At 47.5% G+C, this 21,376-nt stretch overlaps 1 protein-coding gene across 1 annotated transcript; it reads right to left on the bottom strand.

Annotated features, from left to right (window-relative positions):
• Positions 1-2,762: 2,762 nt before the first annotated feature.
• Positions 2,763-20,268, bottom strand: GID8 (GID complex subunit 8 homolog). The gene is made up of 5 exons (XM_082272938.1): positions 20,146-20,268; positions 16,188-16,310; positions 12,524-12,720; positions 9,451-9,648; positions 2,763-3,405 (listed from the first exon to the last, which is right to left on the bottom strand). Exons 2-5 carry the CDS (start codon positions 16,303-16,305, stop codon positions 3,232-3,234), a joined length of 687 nt encoding a protein of 228 aa, XP_082129064.1. The 5' UTR covers positions 16,306-16,310; positions 20,146-20,268; the 3' UTR covers positions 2,763-3,231.
• Positions 20,269-21,376: the final 1,108 nt, after the last annotated feature.

Here is a 21,376-nt window from a genome sequence, read left to right as displayed (position 1 = left end):
CGACTCGTACAACGCAGTGGAAAAGCAAACTGAGCCGAGCTGGGCCAAGCAGTGCCGAGTGGAGCTGAGCCGGTACTTGCAGTGGAAAAGTGCCATTACCTTCACTTCCTGTCCCATAGCCAAAACAGGAAGTAAGAGGAAATCCCTGCAAATTAAGGGAATCCCCTGGCCCCAAGTCACCAGAACTAGTGTCCCCATTGCAAGATTCCCCCTCTCTTACTTTTCTGAGGACAACCCAAAATGTGTGATTTTTCTTTACACAATATGGGTTCCCCTGGGGGTGAGACTTTTTAGGCACAATATAATATTGGTATCAAAAGTAATTAGTATTAAAAATATTTTTAATACTAATTACTTTTGTTACCAATATTATATTGTGCCTAAAAAGTCCAACCCCCAGGGGAACCCATATTGTTTAATTACAATCCAGGGATGTGGCACATTTTTTGAGGACTACAGCGGGAACACACATAGACTGATTTTTCTTTACATTCACTTTTAAAGTAGAACTATAGGCAAAACTTTTTTTTTTTTATCATTCTGGGTACAGAAAGAGAGCGTTATAGATTTTTTCTTCACAATCTGTGTCCCATTGGGGAGATTTTCCTTCACTTCCTGTCCCATAGCCAAACAGGAAGTGAGAGGAAATCCCTGCAAATTAAGGGAATCCCCTGGGGCCCCTCCAGGTCACCAGAACTAGTGTCTCCATCAGAAGATTTCCCCTCCGTTACTTTTCTGGGGACAAGCCAAAATTTGGGATTTTTTTTGTAAGATTCACTTTCAATGATAATGGTAAACAGGACTAATAGAGAGGGCGAATCTCCCTAACGGGGAAACAGACAGCAATAAAAACTGACAGGAGTTCTTATCCTTCTCCACACCATCCAAAACAAAAAGAAAAGTTTTGCCTTTAGCCCCCGTTCACACCGGTGCGACTTGACATGCGATTTGACAGTTTTTGAGGAAGCACAAAGTTCAACCTGCAATACTTTACGGTGTCCTGGTGTCAGTTTTTTGCACATTATAGAATAAAAACCTTTTTGTGGACTGGTATTGGAGTGCAGCCATTTTCTATTTTGTATCCATGCAATTTGACAGGTCCAAATCACGTGACAAGTTGCACCCTATTGTTGGCAATGGAACTGTTCAAATCGGTGCAATACTGACTTTGCTGTGCAAAAAAAAAGTTCCTGCACTATTTTTGGCAATTTCAGGTGTGACTTGCATAGACATCATTGCATGAAGTCGCACAGATATCAGTCAAGTTGCACCTGACATGCAGCTTTGAAATCATGCAATTTCAAGTGAAGTTGCAGAATTTCAAAGCCGCATTCAGTGTGAACGGGGGCTTAGTTATACTTTATTATAAAAACACAAGTTAAGTCTTTGTTACTTAAAGCAATGCTGAGTGACTCATATATAACATATAGTTCATATTCCTATCGCACACCTTCCTGGTTTGTAGGCTCGTGTATATTGGGTGCTGAAGCGATCACCAGTTGGCAACTGGATTAGTTACAAGTAAATACATATTCGCCAGCACACCAAGGCTCTTGCAAAAGCAGTCCAAAACTTTATTGAAGTTACGATCACATCAAAAAATAGTGCAACGTTTCGGAGCCGCACATGCCTGATGAAGGGGTCCTGTGCGGCTCCGAAACGTTGCACTATTTTTTGATGTGATCGTAACGTCAATAAAGTTTTGGACTGCTTTTGCAAGAGCCTTGGTGTGCTGGCGAATATGTATTGACTATATAATTCCACTAGCAGTCATGAACATATCAATATAATATTGTTACAATGTAACGGATGATATCAGCATGCTTTCCACACAATCAAAATATGGAGGTCTCCCACCCCAGCCCCCCTAAACACTTATCTGAGCCTGGTATCGATCCAGTGATGTGCATGAGAGCAGCAGCTCTCTCCTCACTGAGAGGCAGCAGCAGGTGCTGGTTTGGGGCGAGCTGCACTGTGTGGGTCAATGGACACATAGAGCTGGCTCGAGAGTGAGCATGCAGCTTCCCATGGGGGCACTCAGCGGTGGGGAGGAGCCAGGAGCTCCAGCAGGGGACGTGAGAAATCTGGGCTGCTCTGTGCAAAACCATTACACAGAGCAGGTAAGTATAACATGTTTGTTATTTAAGAAAAAAAAATTGCCTTTAGAATCTAGGTAGAGAAGAAAGGCTTAGAACCCTCATTAGGTTCCTACTGCTGTCTTCATATAGAAGAATCCCCTGACTTCCTGCTGTGGTGACACCGTGTGCCAAAATGCAACACTGAATCCTCTAATCCAAAGCTTCCTAAACAAGAATTTTTTGTTTTTTGACTATTAATGAAATAACCTTCTAATCCAAAGTATCTGAAGACAGAACTGCTCTTGGCATTACGTTCTTCTGTTCCTTCTCCCATACTGCACTAGAAATAGATCTGATTGGTTGTTACGAGAGTAACTAGGGTGGTAACCATCTGACCGTTCTGTGATCTCTTAGAGGGGGGTTGTGTCACTTGCTGTGCCCATTATGAGGGGCTCCCACCATCCCTGCTGGGTTTTCTATGTATTTTATACTAACAGGAAGAGCCAGGACACCCAAAGGTGGACGGACCCCAAAGCTCCCAAGTCTGCAGGAGCAGAGTCAGGAATTCTGGGAAGGGAGATCTCACCCGAAGGCAGGAGCGGATTCCGCCCACCATACTCCACCTAGAACTAACAAAAAAAAACACTTTTGGGTGGAATATAGTCAATAAAACCGGTACAGAGGAAGTTCAATAATAGGGTCTATTATAATTATGACTCTTAATAACAAAGATGGGGGACAGCTTGCCAACAGAACTCACACTCTATATATACAGTACATCTTTCCGTGGTAAAAAAAAAAAAAGGGATAAATAAATATATATTTCGTAGCTCATCACACTATCTATGTTGTGGGCTTCCTCTGTAGTGAGGACAAGTTCCCGTTACACAGCCCTGTGGCATAGACGGCATATCCTTGGGTCTTCTCTCGGTGGTGGGACCTGACATGACCCCTAGCATTAGCATTTTCTGCAGATAAAACACCAAGAAAACCCTTTTTTTGTCTAAATCTTCGTTGGACCCTTATTCCTATAAACAGGAAGTGATGTCAGAGACCAAAACAGGAAGTGTCCAAGTTGGCATACTGATAGAAAACGTTGCAGTCACAGACTGATGATGCAGGAGGTTTGCAAGGGATGCGGGTCCTCTATCGGTTACTTGGAGTCCTCCACCGTTCCTTTGCTGAGGTCGGCCATCTTGGGGTATTTGACTTTCTTTTGATCTAGCTCGTTCTGCGCCCAAAGGAGGAGCTTAAGCAGTTTGGCCAACTTGGGGGTGGACTCGCGGTTCTCGTAGTCTAACACGGCCTGGTTGACTTCGCTCCAGACCTGTAAAGATACAATCGGTAAGGTATGACAGATGTATGCGGAATATGTCACCAGATGTGCTTACAGGAGATATGTTTTCAGAGAGTTTAGTCTGTCTGACCTTCCTATAGGGCAGGGGTCTCCAAACTTTCTAAACGAAGGGCAAGTTTACTTCAGACTTTAGGGGGGCTGGACTGTGGCCGGTGGGAGAAGAAAAGGTCTCAACGTCAGTGGGAAAAAATAATGCCCCATTGTTTGTTTCAGTGAGAGTCATTACACCCCATTAATTGTGTAAGTTGGAGGAATTGTGTCCCATCATTGATGTCATTGTGCCCCATCATTGGTGTATTTGAGAAGAATTGTGCCTCTTCATTGCGGTCATTGGGCGGAATTGTGCCCCATTGTTGGTGTCATTGGGAGGAATTGTGCCCCATCATTGGTGTCATTGGGAGGAATTGTGCCCCATTGTTGGTGTCATTGGGCCCCATCATTAGTGTCATTGGGATGAATTGTGCCCCATCGTTGATGTCATTAGGCCCCATCGTTCGTGTCATTGGGAGAAATTGAGCCCACTCATTGATGTCATTGGGCCCCACTGTTAGTGTCATTGGGAGGAATTGTGCCCCATCATTCATGTCATTGGACCCCCTCGTTCATGTCATTTGGGAGGAATTGTGCCCCATCGTTGATGTCATTGGGCCCCATCGTTCATGTCATTCGGAGGAATTGTGACCCATCATTGATGTAATTGGGCCCCATCGTTCATGTCAGTGGGAGGAATTGTGCCCCATCATTCATGTCATTGGGAGGAATTGTGCCCCATCATTAGTGTCATTAGGAGGAATTGTGCCCCATCATTAGTGTCATTAGGAGGAATTGTGCCCCATCATTAGTGTCATTAGGAGGAATTGTGCCCCATCGTTGATGTCATTGGGCCCCATCGTTGATGTCATTGGGAGGAATTGTGCCCTATCATTGATGTCATTGGGCCCCATCGTTCATGTCATTGGGAGGAATTGTGCCCCATCGTTGAGGTCATTGGGCCCCATCGTTCATGTCATTGGGAGGAATTGTGACCCATCATTGATGTCATTGGGCCCCATCGTTCGTGTCATTGGGAGGAATTGTGCCCCATCATTGAGGTCATTGGGCCCCATCATTAGTGTCATTAGGAGGAATTGTGCCCCATCGTTGATGTCATTGGGCCCCCCATCATTAGTGACATTGGGGGGGAATTTTGCTCCACTGCTTGTTTCAGTGAGAGTAATTACGCCCCATTATTGGTATAAGTGGGAGGAGTTGTGCCCCATCGTTAAGAGTCTTTGTGAGGAATTTTGTCCCATCATTGATGTCTTTGGGAGGAATTGTGCCCCATTATTGGTGTCAGTGGGTGTGCCCCGTCATTGGGAGGAATAGTGCCCCGTCATCGGGAGGAATAGTGCCCCGTCATCGGGAGGAATTGTGCCCCGTCATTAGTGTCATTGGGAAGAATTGTGCCCCATCATTGATGTCATTGGGAGGAATTGTGTCCCATCATTGGTGTCATTGGGAGGAATTGTGCCCCCTTCATTGGTGTCAGTGAGGGGAATTATGCCCCACTGTTGGTTTCAGTGAATGAAACAGTGCCCCAAGGGCCGAAAAAAGCAAGCAAATAGCTGCATATGGCCCGGGGGCTGCAGTTTGGAGACCACTGCTATAGAGGAAGATCTATCTACAGTCCCTTTTAAACATAAGTTAACCATTGTTGGCACACAGCAACTAACAAAATTTTGCTGGTTAAAGCTAAAATGTTTCCATATAAGACCTTCCCAATGCCACCCCCTTCTATCAACGTGACAAATAACATTTTTCAATACAAAAGTTCTCTTTTGCAAAAAACGTGTCTTTGTAGACCCAGGGACACTGGATCTCTTTGCTGGTATTTGCTTTTAATAACATGGTGTCTGGTGGGAGATGCCAAAAGATTGCAGGTTTGCACCGAAACACACCCCTGGCATCCCTTTAGACATGCATGCTCCTGTCACTAGGGGGTGCGGACTTTAGCTGTACAGTCTACTGATCAGCTTGATTACATTCTTACAATCGGAAGTGTAATCATGCAACTGAACAGAGGGCAGAGTGGCCATCACTCTTATAAAATGCAAACAGAGGTGAGTGATGCCTTAACTGAGAGTGCTGAAAGGTTGCTGGCAAATGTGTTATTGTTTCTCTTCAGGACTCAAAAATAAGTTCCACTCATCTGAATAGGCCATAACATAGATAAATCATAGCATCACCCTTCATTGGTTGGTAGACCAAACCAACCTCTGGGAAATCCCACTACAAGGGATTTCTGACCTATGCCATGACTTTTGCGGGTGGAGGAAGAAAAACATTTGGTTACAGAGAAATCCAGGCTTTAGCATGCCCTAGTATTCTGTATTAGTCAATACCCTCTGAGACCAAACACCACTAACAGGACACCTCGGTAAGGTGTGGTCCTACTCCATTATTAAAGGGGAAGACAATACTTAGACGTGCATAAAAAAGGTAAAAGGATACTAATGGTGATATTTATTTACAGCCGTGGCCAAAGTTTTGAGAATTACACAAATATAAATATTCACAAAGTCTGCTGCCTCGGATTTTATGATGGCAATTTGCATATACTCCAGAATGTTATGAAGAGTGATCAGATGAATTGCAATTAATTGCAAAGTCCCTCTTTGCCATGAAAATAAATGTAATCCCCAAAAAATATTTCCACTGCATTTCAGCCCTGCCACAAAAGGACCAGCTGACGTCATGTAAGCGATTCTCTCATTAACTCAGGTGTCAGTGTTGACGAGGACAAGGCTGGAAATTACTCTGTAATGCTTATTGAGTTAGAATAACAGACTGGAGGATTTAAAAGGAGGGTGATGCTTTAATCATTGTTCTTTCTCTGTTAAATCGGAGAAAAAATTCGATTTTGGGCTATCCACTTGCTAAAGGGCAACCTGAAAGAGAAATGGAAATGGGATGATACAGTGTAATCCGTTAGGATCACCGCTTTGTATCATCTCATTTGGTGTATTTACATTTTCTAAATTGCCGCCGGTTCCACCCCCCTGCGTCGCAACGCTCGCAGGGAAGGGAACCGGAAGACAGGTGCCGGCATCGGCCGAGCACACAGCGGGAGGATGGCGGGGGATCGCAGGGGAAGGTGAGTTTTAAAATGTAAAACAACAGATTTCCATGCAAAAGAATGTACCGATTTTAGCACAGAAATCCGTACATAATCAGACCGCCAGGGAGGTTAATGGCTGTGTGTTGAGTTATTTTGAGGGGACAGCAAATTTACACTGTTATACAAGCTGTACACTCACTACTTCACATTGTAGCAAAGTGTAATTTCTTCAGTGTTGTCACATAAAAAGATATAATAAAATATTTACAAAAATGTGAGGGGTGTACTAACTTTTGTGAGATACTGTATTTCTGAAGGTAGAGATCTATTACTTAGCCTGCACTGCCCTCTGCTGGCTAAAGAGTGGTATATATGTATATGGCATATAATCACAATAAAATGTAACCTGCCATTGCTGACGTCTTCCATTTGATTTGTTGCCATGCTGTGCCACATTCTTAAAGGCTAAGGCTGGCCATAGGCAGAGCGATTTTCTTTTGCTGCAACCACGTGTTGCAAATCACTCAATTCCCCCATCAATACAGTCCGTGTTGATGGTGGAATCCCTCCTATTTTGTTCCCCCCAAAGAAGAAGGGGGGACATTGGGAGCCGTCCCTACCAGGAGAACACAGTGATTATTGTTAGCAGCTATACCAGCCACTAGGAATAATTGCATGTAAAATCTGAAAGCTGGTTGTACCCAAGTTAAATCGATCAACTTGGGTATAACCAGCCTGCCCCATACATGCTTGGAATTTTCAAGCCAAGATTTAAACTGTCTATGGCTGGCTTAAAATTTTCACTCCTTTTCTTATCTTACATCGGCCATACATGGATTAAAATTCAGCTGGTTCAGCAGTGATCCATGTTTGGGCAACTTGGTTGTCCACAAGTCGACCTATTGATTGACCTGTGTACAAGCAGCCCATCAGGTTTCTCCCAAACGATAAGTGCCACCAGCTGTAGCCTGCAACACTAATCATTGTGTTCTGCCAGCAGGAAACGCTCCCAGCCGGCAGAACGAAACAGCACTGCGAGGGGGAATCCCTCATCCACACTGACTGTGTTGAAGGAGAAATCAAGCAATTTTCTTTCTTTCCACCCACGGTCTATGCTGGCCATACACCATAGGAAAAATAGTTTTCCGAAAATGATTTTGAACGAACACTCGGCCGTGAGAGCAGACAATCGTGCCATTATGCAATGACTGATAAATCGTTCAATGGCCATAAATGAATCAGTTTTCTTTTTTGCTCCTTTTTTCACATATACCTAGTGCAAACAGTTTGGATGAGAACCTTTCAATTTATCGTTCATTCAGCAGAAAATTTCCAAACTTGTCCTTCGTATTTTTGGCTCCATAACATTACAACCGATTGCCGATTTGTGCCCATTAACTGGATGAAAAACAAGCGAACTGTCAAAATGACCGAGTTTCAGCCGATTTTTCGTACAGTGTATGGCCAACCAATAGGCTCAATTCACATGCCATGTCAATGCAGCACACAGGTGTCGGTGTGAATGAGCTCACATAGAGGTTGATTTACTAAAACTGGAAATTAAAAATTGGGGTGTGTCATTGAAAGAATGGGATAAATGATAATCTAAGATATAGGCTGGTACCCACGTCCCTAATGTGTTATTTGAACATCAGAAACAACTGATGTAAGTAGCCACTAAAGTGGCATGAGGAGGGCTATGGAAAGGGGGGACTTTAATGGTAACCAATAAAGGTTTTTGACTTAAAACTGGAAATTGCTAACTCTAATGCAGCTCTGCATAGTAGGCAACCAGCCAATGCACGGGGCAGGCGGCTCCAATTTCCACCTGACACCCGCGATCGCTCCCCGCTGAGAGAGAAGAGCGGTCAGCTGTTGTAAACACAGCCGACCGTTCTTCTCCCTGAAATGATCACAGAGCGCCTGTAATCCTTCTATATAGGATCACAGGTCTCTATGATCATTTCAGAAGCCACGCCCCCCACAGTTAGAATCACTCCCCTAGGCTCACATTTAACCCCTTGATCACCCACGTTAACCCCTTCCCTGCCAGTGTCATTATTACGGTAACAGTGCATATTTTTAGCACTGATTACTGTAGTAATGTCACTGGTCCCCCCAAAAGTGTCAAAAATGTCAGTCAGGGGTCCGATCTGTCCGCCGCAATGTTGCAGTCCTGCTAAAAATTGCAGATCGCCACCATTATTGGTAAAAAAAAAAAAAAAAAACAATAAAAATGACATAAATCTTTCCCGTAGTTAGTAGACGCGATAACTTTTGCGCAAACCAATCAAAATACGCTTATTGCGATTTTTTTTACCAAAAATATGTAGTAGAAAACAAATTGGCCTAAAATGTTAAAAAATTTTGATTTTTACGTTTTTTTTTTTTAGGAAGGTTATACAGCAGAAAGTAAAAAATATTGTTTTTTTTTTTCCAGAATTGTCGCTTTTTTTCTTTATAGCACAAAAAATAAAAATCGCACAGGTGATCAATTAACACCAAAAGAAAGCTCTATTTGTGGGAAAAAAAGGACATCAATTTTATTTGGGTACAGCGTCGCACGACCGTGCAATTGTCCGTTAAAGTAGCGCAGTGCCGAATCGCAAAATATGGCCTGGTCAATTAGGGGGAAAATCTTCCGGTCCAGAAGTGGTTAAGCTTTGACAAAAAAAAAAAAACCTGGAAGCTGATTGGTTTATATGCAGAGTTGCACCAGATTTTAGTAAATCATCCCCAGAACACCTAGCCTGTGTACTCACACTGTTCCACAACCATCAAATCGCTCTATGCCAAGTATACCTATGATAGCGGCCATTTTCTAGTCTGAACCAACCAAAGAGAGCCAATTCGATCCCAAAAGACCTCTTGTATTCAGTGTGTGCTAAACATGCACAGCGGCTGGCGGTGGGACATACCTTCTGTCTCTGCATCATGTTAAGTAGGTCACCGAACGGAGAGTCCTCTGGGTTATCGAACGCCAGCAGTGCCAGTGTCCTCTCCATCTCCGTCAGACATTCCCGACTCTCCTCCCCTTGCTCGGCCAGCTGGGTCTGGGCAAACTCCAAGGCCGCTTCCGTCTCCCGCTGCCTGATCAGTTCTATTAGATGTTGTTGCTGAACAAACAAGAAGAAAGACAAACTGACCTCTGCACAGAATTCTTTCCCTTTTCCCAGAATGCTCTGCACCCAGGGCAAGCCTTCCAAACCATATGGCTAAATACACTCAGTTTCATGTAGTTTATGGGGCTGCTTCTGACAACTGTGTTTCAGAGTAAGCGATCGTACGAAGACCAAGCCAAAGCAGGGGCAACAGGGGAACCCACCTCAAGTGCTGTGCTGGGGGAAGGGGGGGTGCAGCAGGGGATCTCTTCCCCTGCACTGCCCAACCATCAAAATGACTGTTCAGTCCTGCAGATTACACTAGGACGGGTGTCACTGAATAGTAGACCGCGGTCCAGGAGCAGACCAAGCGATAGCTCTGTCCAGACTGCTGCGGCCTTGCCATTCAGCTACCTGTGTCTCCTCTCTTTCCCACACCCACCCTTGCTGCTCTCCCAATGAAGTGTGCCATTAACCCCCTATAATTCTTATAAACAAGCCCTCATTGACCCTTGTAGCTGAAGACATAGTGCAGCAATTTATTCTCGAAATTCACAGCACACGCACTGAACTTATCCAGGTCACTCCCCAGCTGCTCAGTTTATTGTGCTCCTCCTCCCAACAGTGACTATTTCCTTCCCCCTCTCACAGCATCTGCTCTGTGCGTACATTAGGGATTAGAAGGCTAGAAGCCTTCTGAGTTACTGCTAGGAAGGGGAAGCACTTCTGGGAGGAGGAGCTGGGTTGATGTATTACTGCTGGGAGGAGGAGCTGGGTTGCTGTATTACTGCTGGGAGGAGGAGCTGGGTTGCTGTATTACTGCTGGGAGGAGGAGCTGGGTTGCTGTATTACTGCTGGGAGGAGGAGCTGGGTTGCTGTTTTACTGCTGGGAGGAGGAGCTGGGTTGCTGTATTACTGCTGGGAGGGGGAGCTGAGTTGCTGTGTCACTGCTAGGATGGAGAGCAGGGGGAAGATGAGCTGCTGTGTAACTGCTAGAAGTGGGGAGCTGAGCTTCTGAGAGCACTTGAATTACTTTAGAGGGGTTGTAAAACCTCAAGATTTTTTACCTTAATGCATTCTATGCAATAAAGTGGTTGTAAACCCGAGTCATGAAATTTGACCTGGGAACATATACACTATATTACCAAAAGTATTGGGACGCCTGCCTTTACACACACATGAACTTCATTGGCTTCCCAGTCTTAGTCCGTAGGGTTCAATATTGAGTTGGCCCACCCTTTGTAGCTATAACAGCTTCAACTCTTCTGGGAAGGCTGTCCACAAGGTTTAGGAGTGTCTATGGGAATGTTTGACCATTCTTCCAGAAGAGCATTTGTGAGGTTGGACAAGAAGGCCTGGCTCGCAGTCTCCGCTCTAATTCATCCCAAAGGTGTTCTATGGGGTTAAGGTCAGGCCAGTCAAGTTCCTCCACCCCAAACTCGGTCGTCCATGTCTTTATGGACCTTGCTTTGTGCACTGGTGTGCAGTGATGTTGGAACAGGAAGGGGCCATCCCCAAACTGTTCCCACAAAGTTGGGAGCATGAAATTGTCCAAACTGTCTTGGTATGCTGACACCTTAGGAGTTTAACCCCACACCATAATTCCCCTCCACCAAATGATTTGGACCAATGTGCTTCTGGAAGAATGGTGAAACATTCCCATAGACACACTCCTAAACCTTGTGGACAGCCTTCCCAGAAGAGTTGAAGCTGTTATAGCTGCAAAGGGTGGACCAACTCAATATTGAACCCTACGGACTAAGACTGGGATGCCATTAAAGTTCATGTGTGTGTAAAGGCAGGCGTCCCAATACTTTTGGTAATATAGTGAATGTGTAGTGTATACTTATATCTCTCCAAAGCTCTGAGTGCTGTGTCTTTCTGCTGCTCTGTTGCTCTGTTATCAGCATGATAACTTCTGACAAGCTCTCCTACACACCAGATACAAATTTGTGTCGGGGAGGGAACCTAAAGACAGATAAGCAGAGAGCTTGTCTATTCAAAGTACAGCTCTGCAAGTTTCTTCCTTCCTCTGCCTATGTGGAAGGGGGGGGGGGGGTGTGCCTTTCCTCCAATCAGCTCACACACAGTTTATGCCCAGACTCCACACTCAGTGCTGGAAAAGGAAGATTTCTAACAAGATGTGCACTTTCTAAAGAATGTAGAAAAGGGAAAGACTGCAGATATACATGTAAAACTTATGTAGGACATTTTGTTTCATCTCTTTCTATCATCTGAGGCTATTTACTTCACTGGGTATATGTAAGGGGTTTACAACCACTTTAAGGTAAAGAAAGCTTCTGTGTCACAGACTCGCCCCCCCCCCTTATACTTACCTGAACCCCATTGTGATCCAGCGCTGTGCATGAGAGCTGCAGCTTTCCTGGCTTTGTCTCACCTGCCTGGGCAGACTGATAGCGGTTGGAGCCATTGGCTCTAGCTCCTGTCAATCAACTCCAGTGCTGAGGGGGGGGCAAGGCTGAATTCCCGTCTGTGTCAATGGACGCAGCAGAGGGGCTCGGGATTGAGCCCACACAAGTGCCCCCAAGGGAATCGGTTTCCTACTGGGGGCGCCAGCAAGAGAAGAGGAGCCAGGAGCACTGGTGAGGAACCCAAAAAGAGGAGCATTCGGACCGATCCCTGCAATTCTACTGCACAGAGCAGGTAAGTATAGAGATGTTTGCTATTAAAAAAATTCCTTTACAACCACTTTAATGTTTGAACTTTGAGGGTGAATTGTCCCAAAGTGCCTGTAGCTACAGGGATCAGTGAGGAATTGTTTTAAAGCCCATTTAATACTTTTTAGCAGTATGGAAATACTTGATTTCTCATAGCCTGGCTAACGATTCACTTTAAACTCTCAAGCTAAGCATGTAGTCCTGGGTCTTACTTGTAGGTGGAAGTAAAGGTAGCGATGAGTGTCCAGCAACTCCGGGTGTAGAGAGTTGATCAGAGCGATGGCTTCCTGGATCTGTCCTTTAAGGATCATCTCCCGAATCTTTATCCTTTCATCCAGGCTCTCTAAATCCACACTTGGCTCGATTCCTGATTCCAACCGAAACTTCTCTGCCGCTTCCTTGAATCCTTCTAGGGGGGAGAAGGAATAAACCACATTACATATGACTATTATATACATAGATAAACAGTCCAGTGAAGGAGAAACTTGCAGATCTTGAGAAAGACAAGCAGTGCTTTGCTGAAACACTGACCAGTAAATAAAACCCAAAAAGTTTTATAATGATGGCTAACTACAAGCAGTGTAAGTACCTAAATCTAACCTGGTATCAGCCTCTTACAGTTCCTGTACAACAGAGCTCAGACTGGGAGATGACGTAGCAGCACAAAGCCAATGAGTTCCTGTGCTGACAAGAAGCATGCCGATAGTGGGAGAGTGCAGAGTGACATTGAGATGAGCTCATCCCTGTTCTGCATCTCCTTTACTGTCCTGTAACAGGCTGGGGGCGGGTCTATGACAGCCTGGCTATAGAGGAAGTGGGTTAAATATTGCAACCAGGAAGACTGGAGACCTCTAGTGGCAGAAAAGTAGTGGAGGAAATAGACACATCCCCCCTTTACACTTTGTCAATCACTTCCTGTGTGCTGAGGTTTTGGGATGTCACCAAGGATTGCCTGGTGTCAGAGAAAACTGCCAATAGTGACACATGCAGATTGCAGAGCAAGGAGAGATTTTCCAGCATCCACACTTGGCGCTATGGATTGAGGAAAGTACACTTTGAGGCAATGCTTAGTTCATTTACATCCACCTTAATTTTACCTTTAACCCTTTCACCGTCACCGATGTATGGCATATATTGACAGCAGCATGGGGTTTCACACACACTCCTGGCTGTACAGTAGCCCAATCGCTTTAATGCACCCCCAGGACATTCACTCCCTTCCCTGCATGCGCCACCTGCCATGTTTCCCAGGCTCCGCGTTTCCACCTGGGGGTCCAGGAACCCCATGGCAAAGTACCAAAGAGGGGAGGGAGACCAGTGAATGTCCGTTTGTCAAGCTCCCCTACCTAGTAAGAAGTGATGTGCGGTACATCACTCCTGGGTTCACCTATAACTTTACCTGGCAGCTATCTCTATCCACAATGACAGAGCAAGGCAAATCACGCTCCATTAGCTTTAATAGAGGGCAGGTGAGGGTCTAAAAGAACCCGTCATAACCAAATAGAAAACAAAAAGTCCCCTATGTTATAAAAAAAGTAATAATATATAAAAGTTTAGTGAAAAAATGTATACCCAAGAACTTAGAACGCAACCCCCCCCCCCCCTCCAAAAAACAACATGTTGACACACCCCCATACAAATGCATATAAGCAAACACACGCCTTGGGGGCACCTATGTGGCCCCTCCCATACTGGAATGAGAACAATAATTCTAGGCCCATTAATCGTGGTTAACCTTAGACTGATAACCTGTAGGGGTTTTTAAAGCGGAGCTCCAGCACCCCACCACCAAAAATGTTAACATGTCCTAATATTAAAAGTCAGCAGCTACAGTATTTGTACCTGCTGACTTTTAATATTAGGACAGTTACCTGTCCAGGGATCCCGCGATGTTGGCACCGCAGCCAATTTTTTAATCGGCTCCCAGGAGCTGCGGCTGACATTTCTTCATAGCCAGTCCCCTACTCTGTATGCCCAAAGTGCTTTGTGAATGGGCCGGTGGTGGGGGAAGGAGGAGGGGGGCCAAATTTCCAGGTGAATTCACTGCGAGAAGTCACCAGGAAGTGGGAGCGAAATACCTGTCAAAAACAGGAACCCGCCCCTCCTCCCCCCGAAAGGTGCCAAATGTGGCAGCAGAGGGGGGGGGGGGGGAGCAAACAAGCAGAGCTTCCCTTTTTGGGTGGAGCTTCGCTTTAAAGCATCGCCCATTGGATATTTAGAGTAACAAAGTTTGTTGTCTTTTCACGGGTGTACTATTTTAAAGTGATTGTAAAGTCTCTCTTTTTTTTAAAAAATACCAAACAGGTTATACTTACGTTAGACCTACGTCGCCAGACACTCCCCCTTCTCGGCGGCGCATGCGCGCCGCCGGAGGCTCGCTATCGCTGTATTCAGTATTCAGTCACAGCGGGAGTCGGGCCAGGGGAGGAGCGGCGGCGATCACCGCTGCTCTTCCCCGGTCGCCGGGGAATCGAGTCTGGAGATCCACCCGCTTGTGTAAACAAAGCGGGCGGATCTCCTAAGTGACAGGCAGGGTCAGATTGCAGGGTTCAGCATAGCTGAACATGCGATCTGTCCCTGTGTCACATAGTCCCCTCCCCCCACACATGTTAGTAAGCACCAGGCATACATTAACCCCTCCCTCTCCAATAAAATTAACCCCTTCCCTGCCAGTGTCATTTTTACAGTAACAGTGCATATATATAGCACTGATTACTGCAGTAATGTCACTGGTACCCCCAAAAGTGTCAAAAATGTCAGTCAAGGGTCCGATCTGTCCGCCGCAATGTCGCAGTCCCGCAAAAAAAAAAAAAAAAAAATGCCGCCATTACTCGTTAAAAAAAAAAACCACCAAAAACGACAGAAATTTTTCCCTTAGTTAGTAAACGCAATAACTTTTGCGCAAACCAATCAAAATACGCTTATTGTGATTTTTTTTACCAAAAATATGTAGCAGAAAACAAATTGGCCTAAAATGATAAAAAAAATTGTGATTTTTACATTTTTTGGGGGGGAATTTCATATAAAAAAAAATGTGAAAATATTGTTATTTTTTTTCAAAATTGTCGCTCTTTTTTTGTTTATAGCGCAAAAAGTAAAAATTGCACAGGTGATCAAATACCACCAAAAGAAAGCTCTGTTTGTGGGGAAAAAAAGGATGTAAGTTTGGGTACGGCGTCGCACGACTGCGCAATTGTCAGTTAAAGTCGCACAGTGCCGAATCGCAAAAAGTGGCCTGGACGTAAGACAGCAAAATCCTCCGGTGGTAAAGTGGTTAACTTGTAAACAACAAGTGTCAGAAATAAGCCTGGTCCTTCAGCCCCCATTCACACTGGGGCGACGCTACTTCGCACCGCGACCTCCGAGGTCGCGGTGCGAGCAGCGCGCCGCTACCTCGGAGCGGCCGCCACGGACTTCGTAACATTGAAGTCTATGGCGGTCGCCTCCTGGTCGCCCCAAAGAAGCTCCGGACCCTTTTTCTGAGTCGGAGCGACTTGTGTCGCTCCTATCAGAACGGGTCCGCAGCTTCCCTATGGGAGGCGACCTGCGGCGACCTGTGAGGCGACCAGGTCGCCTCACAGGTCGCCCCAGTGTGAACGGGGGCTCAGTGGTTAAGCAATATTCTAGCCTAAAAAAAAAATAAACACTGGGCAACAAAAGGGTTAAATGGGCTATGATTCTAATTTTCTTTGTGACCGGAGTTCTGCCTTCTATGTTTTAATGAGTAGCTCTAGTTCCACTCATACAATGAGATGTAGGCCACGTTCCTTTCTAACTGGTAATGGAAGGGGCAGTAATAATGGACAGGTATGTATATGGCAACATCAATGGATCAACACATCTGCACCAGGGTGCTAATCAGTCCTCACTGCTGACCTGTTACCAGGTAGTTCATGATGAGCCGATTCATATCCGCCCTCTGGATGTGCAAGTTGTTTAGTTTTTCCATCCACTCGTCTTTTGTGATCTCCTCGGGTTTCTCTGAATAACTCATTCTTGCTGTATACAGGAGAGAATGAAAAAGTCAGCAGCAGCCGTCAGTGATATTAGCAGCAATGTGATGATAATGTTCCATGCCATATTTACAAGAATTGTCAATATGAATCCAGTCCTGATAATAGGGGAGTATCTGAACCCCTAAATGTGCTGACTCTATCCATCATTTCATTAAAAATGAATCCGAACTCTGATCGCTGGTGTGGCACCTTACTACTTGTCTGGGGACCCCTTTCCTATTGTCGGAGGGGGGGGGGGGGGGCTCAGGTACGTGTGAGCATCCTGAGCAAAGCGATTCAGTTTAATGAATGAAATGATCATTGACAACACTGCACACTGATTGATCTGTTCCCACTAACGTGACACCTCAGTGTGCACTCCCCAATATGGGAGGTCAGGGAAGTCCTGCAGGATTAGAAATGGCTGCACAGATTTTGAGTGAGTGAATGGAAGTCTTTGGGGAAAAATACTAAAAATAGGCCCCTCCACAAATTCCTAGCACAGGCCTGCATCATCCCTCAGCAGTACGGGCTAGTGCTGTGCTGATTCATGAATGGGGATAAGAAGAGGCAGTGCCTAGTGCTGTACTGATTCATGAATGGGGATAAGAAGAGGCAGTGCCTAGTGCTGTACTGATTAATGAATGGGGAGAAGAGGGGGCGGTGCCTAGTGCTTTGCTGAATCATAATTGGGAAGAAGGAGGAGGGGGCGGTTCCTAGCGCTGTGCTGAAAAAGGAATAGGGAGAAGGAAGAGGGGGCGGTGCCTTGTGCTGTCCTGAATCATGAATGGGGAGAAGGAAGAGGGAGTGGTGCCTAGTGCTGTACCATAAATGTGGAGAATGAAGAGGGGGAGTGCCTAGTGCTGTATCATGAATGGGGAGAAGGAAGAGGGGGCGGTGCCTAGTGCTGTACCATAAATGTGGAGAATGAAGAGGGGGAGTGCCTAGTGCTGTATCATGAATGGGGAGAAGGAAGAAGGGGGCGGTACCTAGTGCTGTATCATGAATGGGGAGAAGGAAGAGGGGGCGGTGCCTAGTGCTGTACCATGAATGGGGAGAAGGAAGAAGGGGGCGGTACCTAGTGCTGTATCATGAATGGGGAGAAGGAAGAGGGGGCGGTGCCTAGGGCTTTTCAGTAGCTCCTCTGAAGGAATGCCAATCAATTGGGCTGCAGTCTGTGCTGGAGGTGACAGACAGCAGAAACAATGCATTTCTATCCTGATGACAGCCGGGTTCTGCAGAGTGTGAGATGGACTCTGCCCTCTGGGGGATGGGAGGAACAAATAATGTGTCTGGTGAGACGTATATTCCAGCTGTAATCAGACCTCAGTGTGTCTCTGAATGGAGAGAAGAGGGCTGAAGGCTGTGATGTTTTTATTGAAGAAACTTCTCCAATGGGGACACAGAGAGAATCACATTTTTAGTGTGGGGGGGGGGGGGGAGGGAGGAAGATCTGACAATGCTTGTACTGGTGTCTGCATTTCTGCATAGTCAGTACAGAGGGAGCTCTGGGGCCCCTATAGTCAGTACAGAGGGAGCTCTGGGGCCCCTATAGTCAGTACAGAGGGAGCTCTGGGGCCCCTATAGTCAGTACAGAGGGAGCTCTGGGGCCCCTATCGTCAGTACAGAGGGAGCTCTGGGGCCCCTATAGACAGTACAGAGGGAGCTCTGGGGCCCCTATAGGCAGTACAGAGGGAGCTCTGGGGCCCCTATAGGCAGTACAGAGGAAATTATGGGGCACCTATAGACACTACACAGTGGGGCTCTGGGGGCCCCTATAGGCAGTACACTGGGGGGGGAAGGAATTCTGTGGCCCCTATAGGCAGTACAGAGAGAGCTCTGGGGCCCCTATAGGCAGTGCAAATGGATCTCCAGGGCCTCTATAGACAGTACACTGAGGGGGCTCTGGGGCCCCTATACACAGTACACTGAGAGGGGGGTTCTGGGGCCCCTAAAAACAGTACACATTGATCTACTGTGGGCCCCTATAGGCAGTACACATGGAGGTCAGGGGCACCTATAGATAGCACGCAGGGGGCTCTGGGGAGCCTATAGACAGTACACAGTGATCTCTGGGGACCCTATGGAAAGTACACAAGGGGCCCCTATGGACAGTACACGGGGCAGGTTGGGGCCCCCTACGAACAGTTTACAGTGATCTCCGGGGCCCCTAAGGACAGTACACAGCGGGCTCAGTGGACCCAATGGACAGTATGCAATGATCTGCAGGGCCCCTATAGACAATACGCAGGAATCTGCGGGCCCCTATAGACAATACGCAGGGATCTGTGGGGCCCCTATAGACAATACGCAGGGATCTGTGGGGCCCCTATAGACAATACGCAGGGATCTGCGGGGGCCCCTATAGACAATACGCAGGGATCTGCGGGGGCCCCTATAGACAGTACACAGGGAGGAGTCGGGCCCCTATAGACAGTACACAGGGGGCACCGGGGCCCCTATAGACAGTACACAGGGAGCTCCGGGGCCCCTATAGACAGTACACAGGGGGCTCCGGGGCCCCTATAGACAGTACACAGGGGGCTCCGGGGCCCCTATAGACAGTACACAGGGGGCTCCGGGGCCCCTATAGACAGTACACAGGGGGCTCTGGGGCCCCTATAGACAGTACACAGGGGACACCGGGGCCCCTATAGACAGTACACAGGGGACACCGGGGCCCCTGTAGACAGTACACAGGGAGCTCCGGGGGGCCCTATAGACAGTACACAGGGGGCACCGGGGCCCCTATAGACAGTACACAGGGGGCTCCGGGGCCCCTATAGACAGTACACAGGGGGCTCCGGGGCCCCTATAGACAGTACACAGGGGGCACCGGGGCCCCTATAGACAGTACACAGGGGCTCCGGGGCCCCTATAGACAGTACACAGGGGCTCCGGGGCCCCTATATACAGTACACAGGGGGCACCGGGGCCCCTATAGACAGTACACAGGGAGCTCCGGGGCCCCTATAGACAGTACACAGGGGGCTCCGGGGCCCCTATAGACAGTACACAGGGGGCTCCGGGGCCCCTATAGACAGTACACAGGGGACACCGGGGCCCCTATAGACAGTACACAGGGAGCTCCGGGGCCACTATAGACAGTACACAGGGGGCTCCGGGGCCCCTATAGACAGTACACAGGGGGCTCCGGGGCCCCTATACACAGTACACAGGGGGCTCTGGGGCCCCTACAGACAGTACACAGGGGACACCGGGGCCCCTATAGACAGTACACAGGGGACACCGGGGCCCCTATAGACAGTACACAGGGAGCTCCGGGGCCCCTATACACAGGGGGCTCTGGGGCCCCTATAGACAGTACACAGGGGACACCGGGGCCCTTATAGACAGTACACAGGGGACACCGAGGCCCCTATAGACAGTACACAGGGGACACCGGGGCCCCTATAGACAGTACACAGGGGACACCGGGGCCCCTATAGACAGTACACAGGGGGCTCCGGGGGCCCCTATAGACAGTACACAGGGGGCTCCGGGGCCCCTATACACAGGGGGCTCTGGGGCCCCTATAGACAATACACAGGTAGGCTCTGGGGCCCCTATACACAGTACACAGGGGGGGGGGGGTTGTGTAATAATCCCAGGCCCAGGGCCCCACATAGCTGGCACACAGGAGGGGGAGGGGAGGTAGTTAGGTGGGGGGAGGGGAGGTCAGGCCGGATGTAAACAAGGGGGGAGTCTCAGTGATTTTTTTCCAGCTGCACCCCCGGGAGGGCCCCTCTCCCCCCTCCACACACGGTTATCCGGAGGCGGCGGTGCCGGGACAAATAAACGGACCGGGGGGTACCGGGTCCCGGCTCTCAGCCACTTACCGAACTTCCGGCGCTGATGTCACTGTCGCACCGAGAGCCCAGCGCACGTCACGTGACGGAGTCTGCGAGCTGCGAGCACGTGACCCGCGCAGGAGGAGGGGAGGACAGCGTGGCTCGGACGCGCATGCGCAGCTGTGAGTTGTGGCTGTGCGGCTGATACAGTCAGGGATGGCCGAATTGGGGGATGTCATTCTATCATTAGAGCTGATAATGTTATCATGTCATTTACTGCGATTGTATAATGCAGACACATAAACCATACAGCAAAGTATGTGACCCCAATCATCTTTAAAATGTTAATATGTTTTTTATTTTTATATCCAAACAAGAACTTTATTGAATAAACATCAACAACAATAACAGTCCAATGCCGGTGTTACAAATCGTCACATACACATATACATGTAATCAGAATCTTAACATCCCGTCATATAACAATGTATACACGTCTCACCCCTCCGTATCCCCACCCGCCACCTCAACATGTATCCTCCAAAGGCATAGAGCAGGGATCATCAAACTATGGCCCTCCAGCTGTTGCAGAACTACACATCCCATGAGGCATTGTAATACTCTGACATTCACAGACATGACTAGGCATGATGGGAATTGTAGTTCCTGAACAACTGGAGGGCCATAGTTTTAAGTCCCCTGGTGTAGAGAGTATCAGGGATGAAAATCAACATATGAAGCCACCCTACAGGGCCCAATATCCTTCCCATCATCCGATCAACAGGAACAAGCCCCGGGGTACCCAGCCATGGCGCCCACAGCTTTTCCGGGCATTCAGGGAGAGCAGAGTGCACTAACATGGCTAGGAAGCAAGCCCACAGCTTTTCAAACTTGGCCCCGATTCCCCTATGGTGATAAATAACTTTCTCCATTCTCAACACATTACCCAGTGTACTAATCCATTCTGTCAAAGTCAGGGGGGTCCTCCGATTTCCAATGCACCATAATCAACTTTCTAGCCTGGAACAGGGCTCTATGAATAGCTTCTTTCCCATATTTATCCCAGTCGTAATCACCCAGCACTCCCAACAGACATTCTAGTGGAGCAACCGCCAAAGATACTTGGAACACGTTATTAACCACTTGCCGACCGCCGCAAGTACATATACTGCGGCGGTCAGCCCCGGCCAGGCAAAGTGACGTATCGGTACGTCACTAGCCTGTCACCGGCTTGTGAGCCAATAGCGGACGAGCGCGTGCCCGCCCCGGCTCGTTCCCT

Source organism: Pelophylax lessonae, assembly GCF_965119305.1.
Source record: "Pelophylax lessonae genome assembly, chromosome: 11".
NCBI classification, from domain to species: Eukaryota; Metazoa; Chordata; class Amphibia; order Anura; family Ranidae; genus Pelophylax; species Pelophylax lessonae.
The sequence above is the reverse complement of the archived record's forward strand: the minus strand, read 5'-3'. Positions and strand labels throughout refer to the sequence as shown.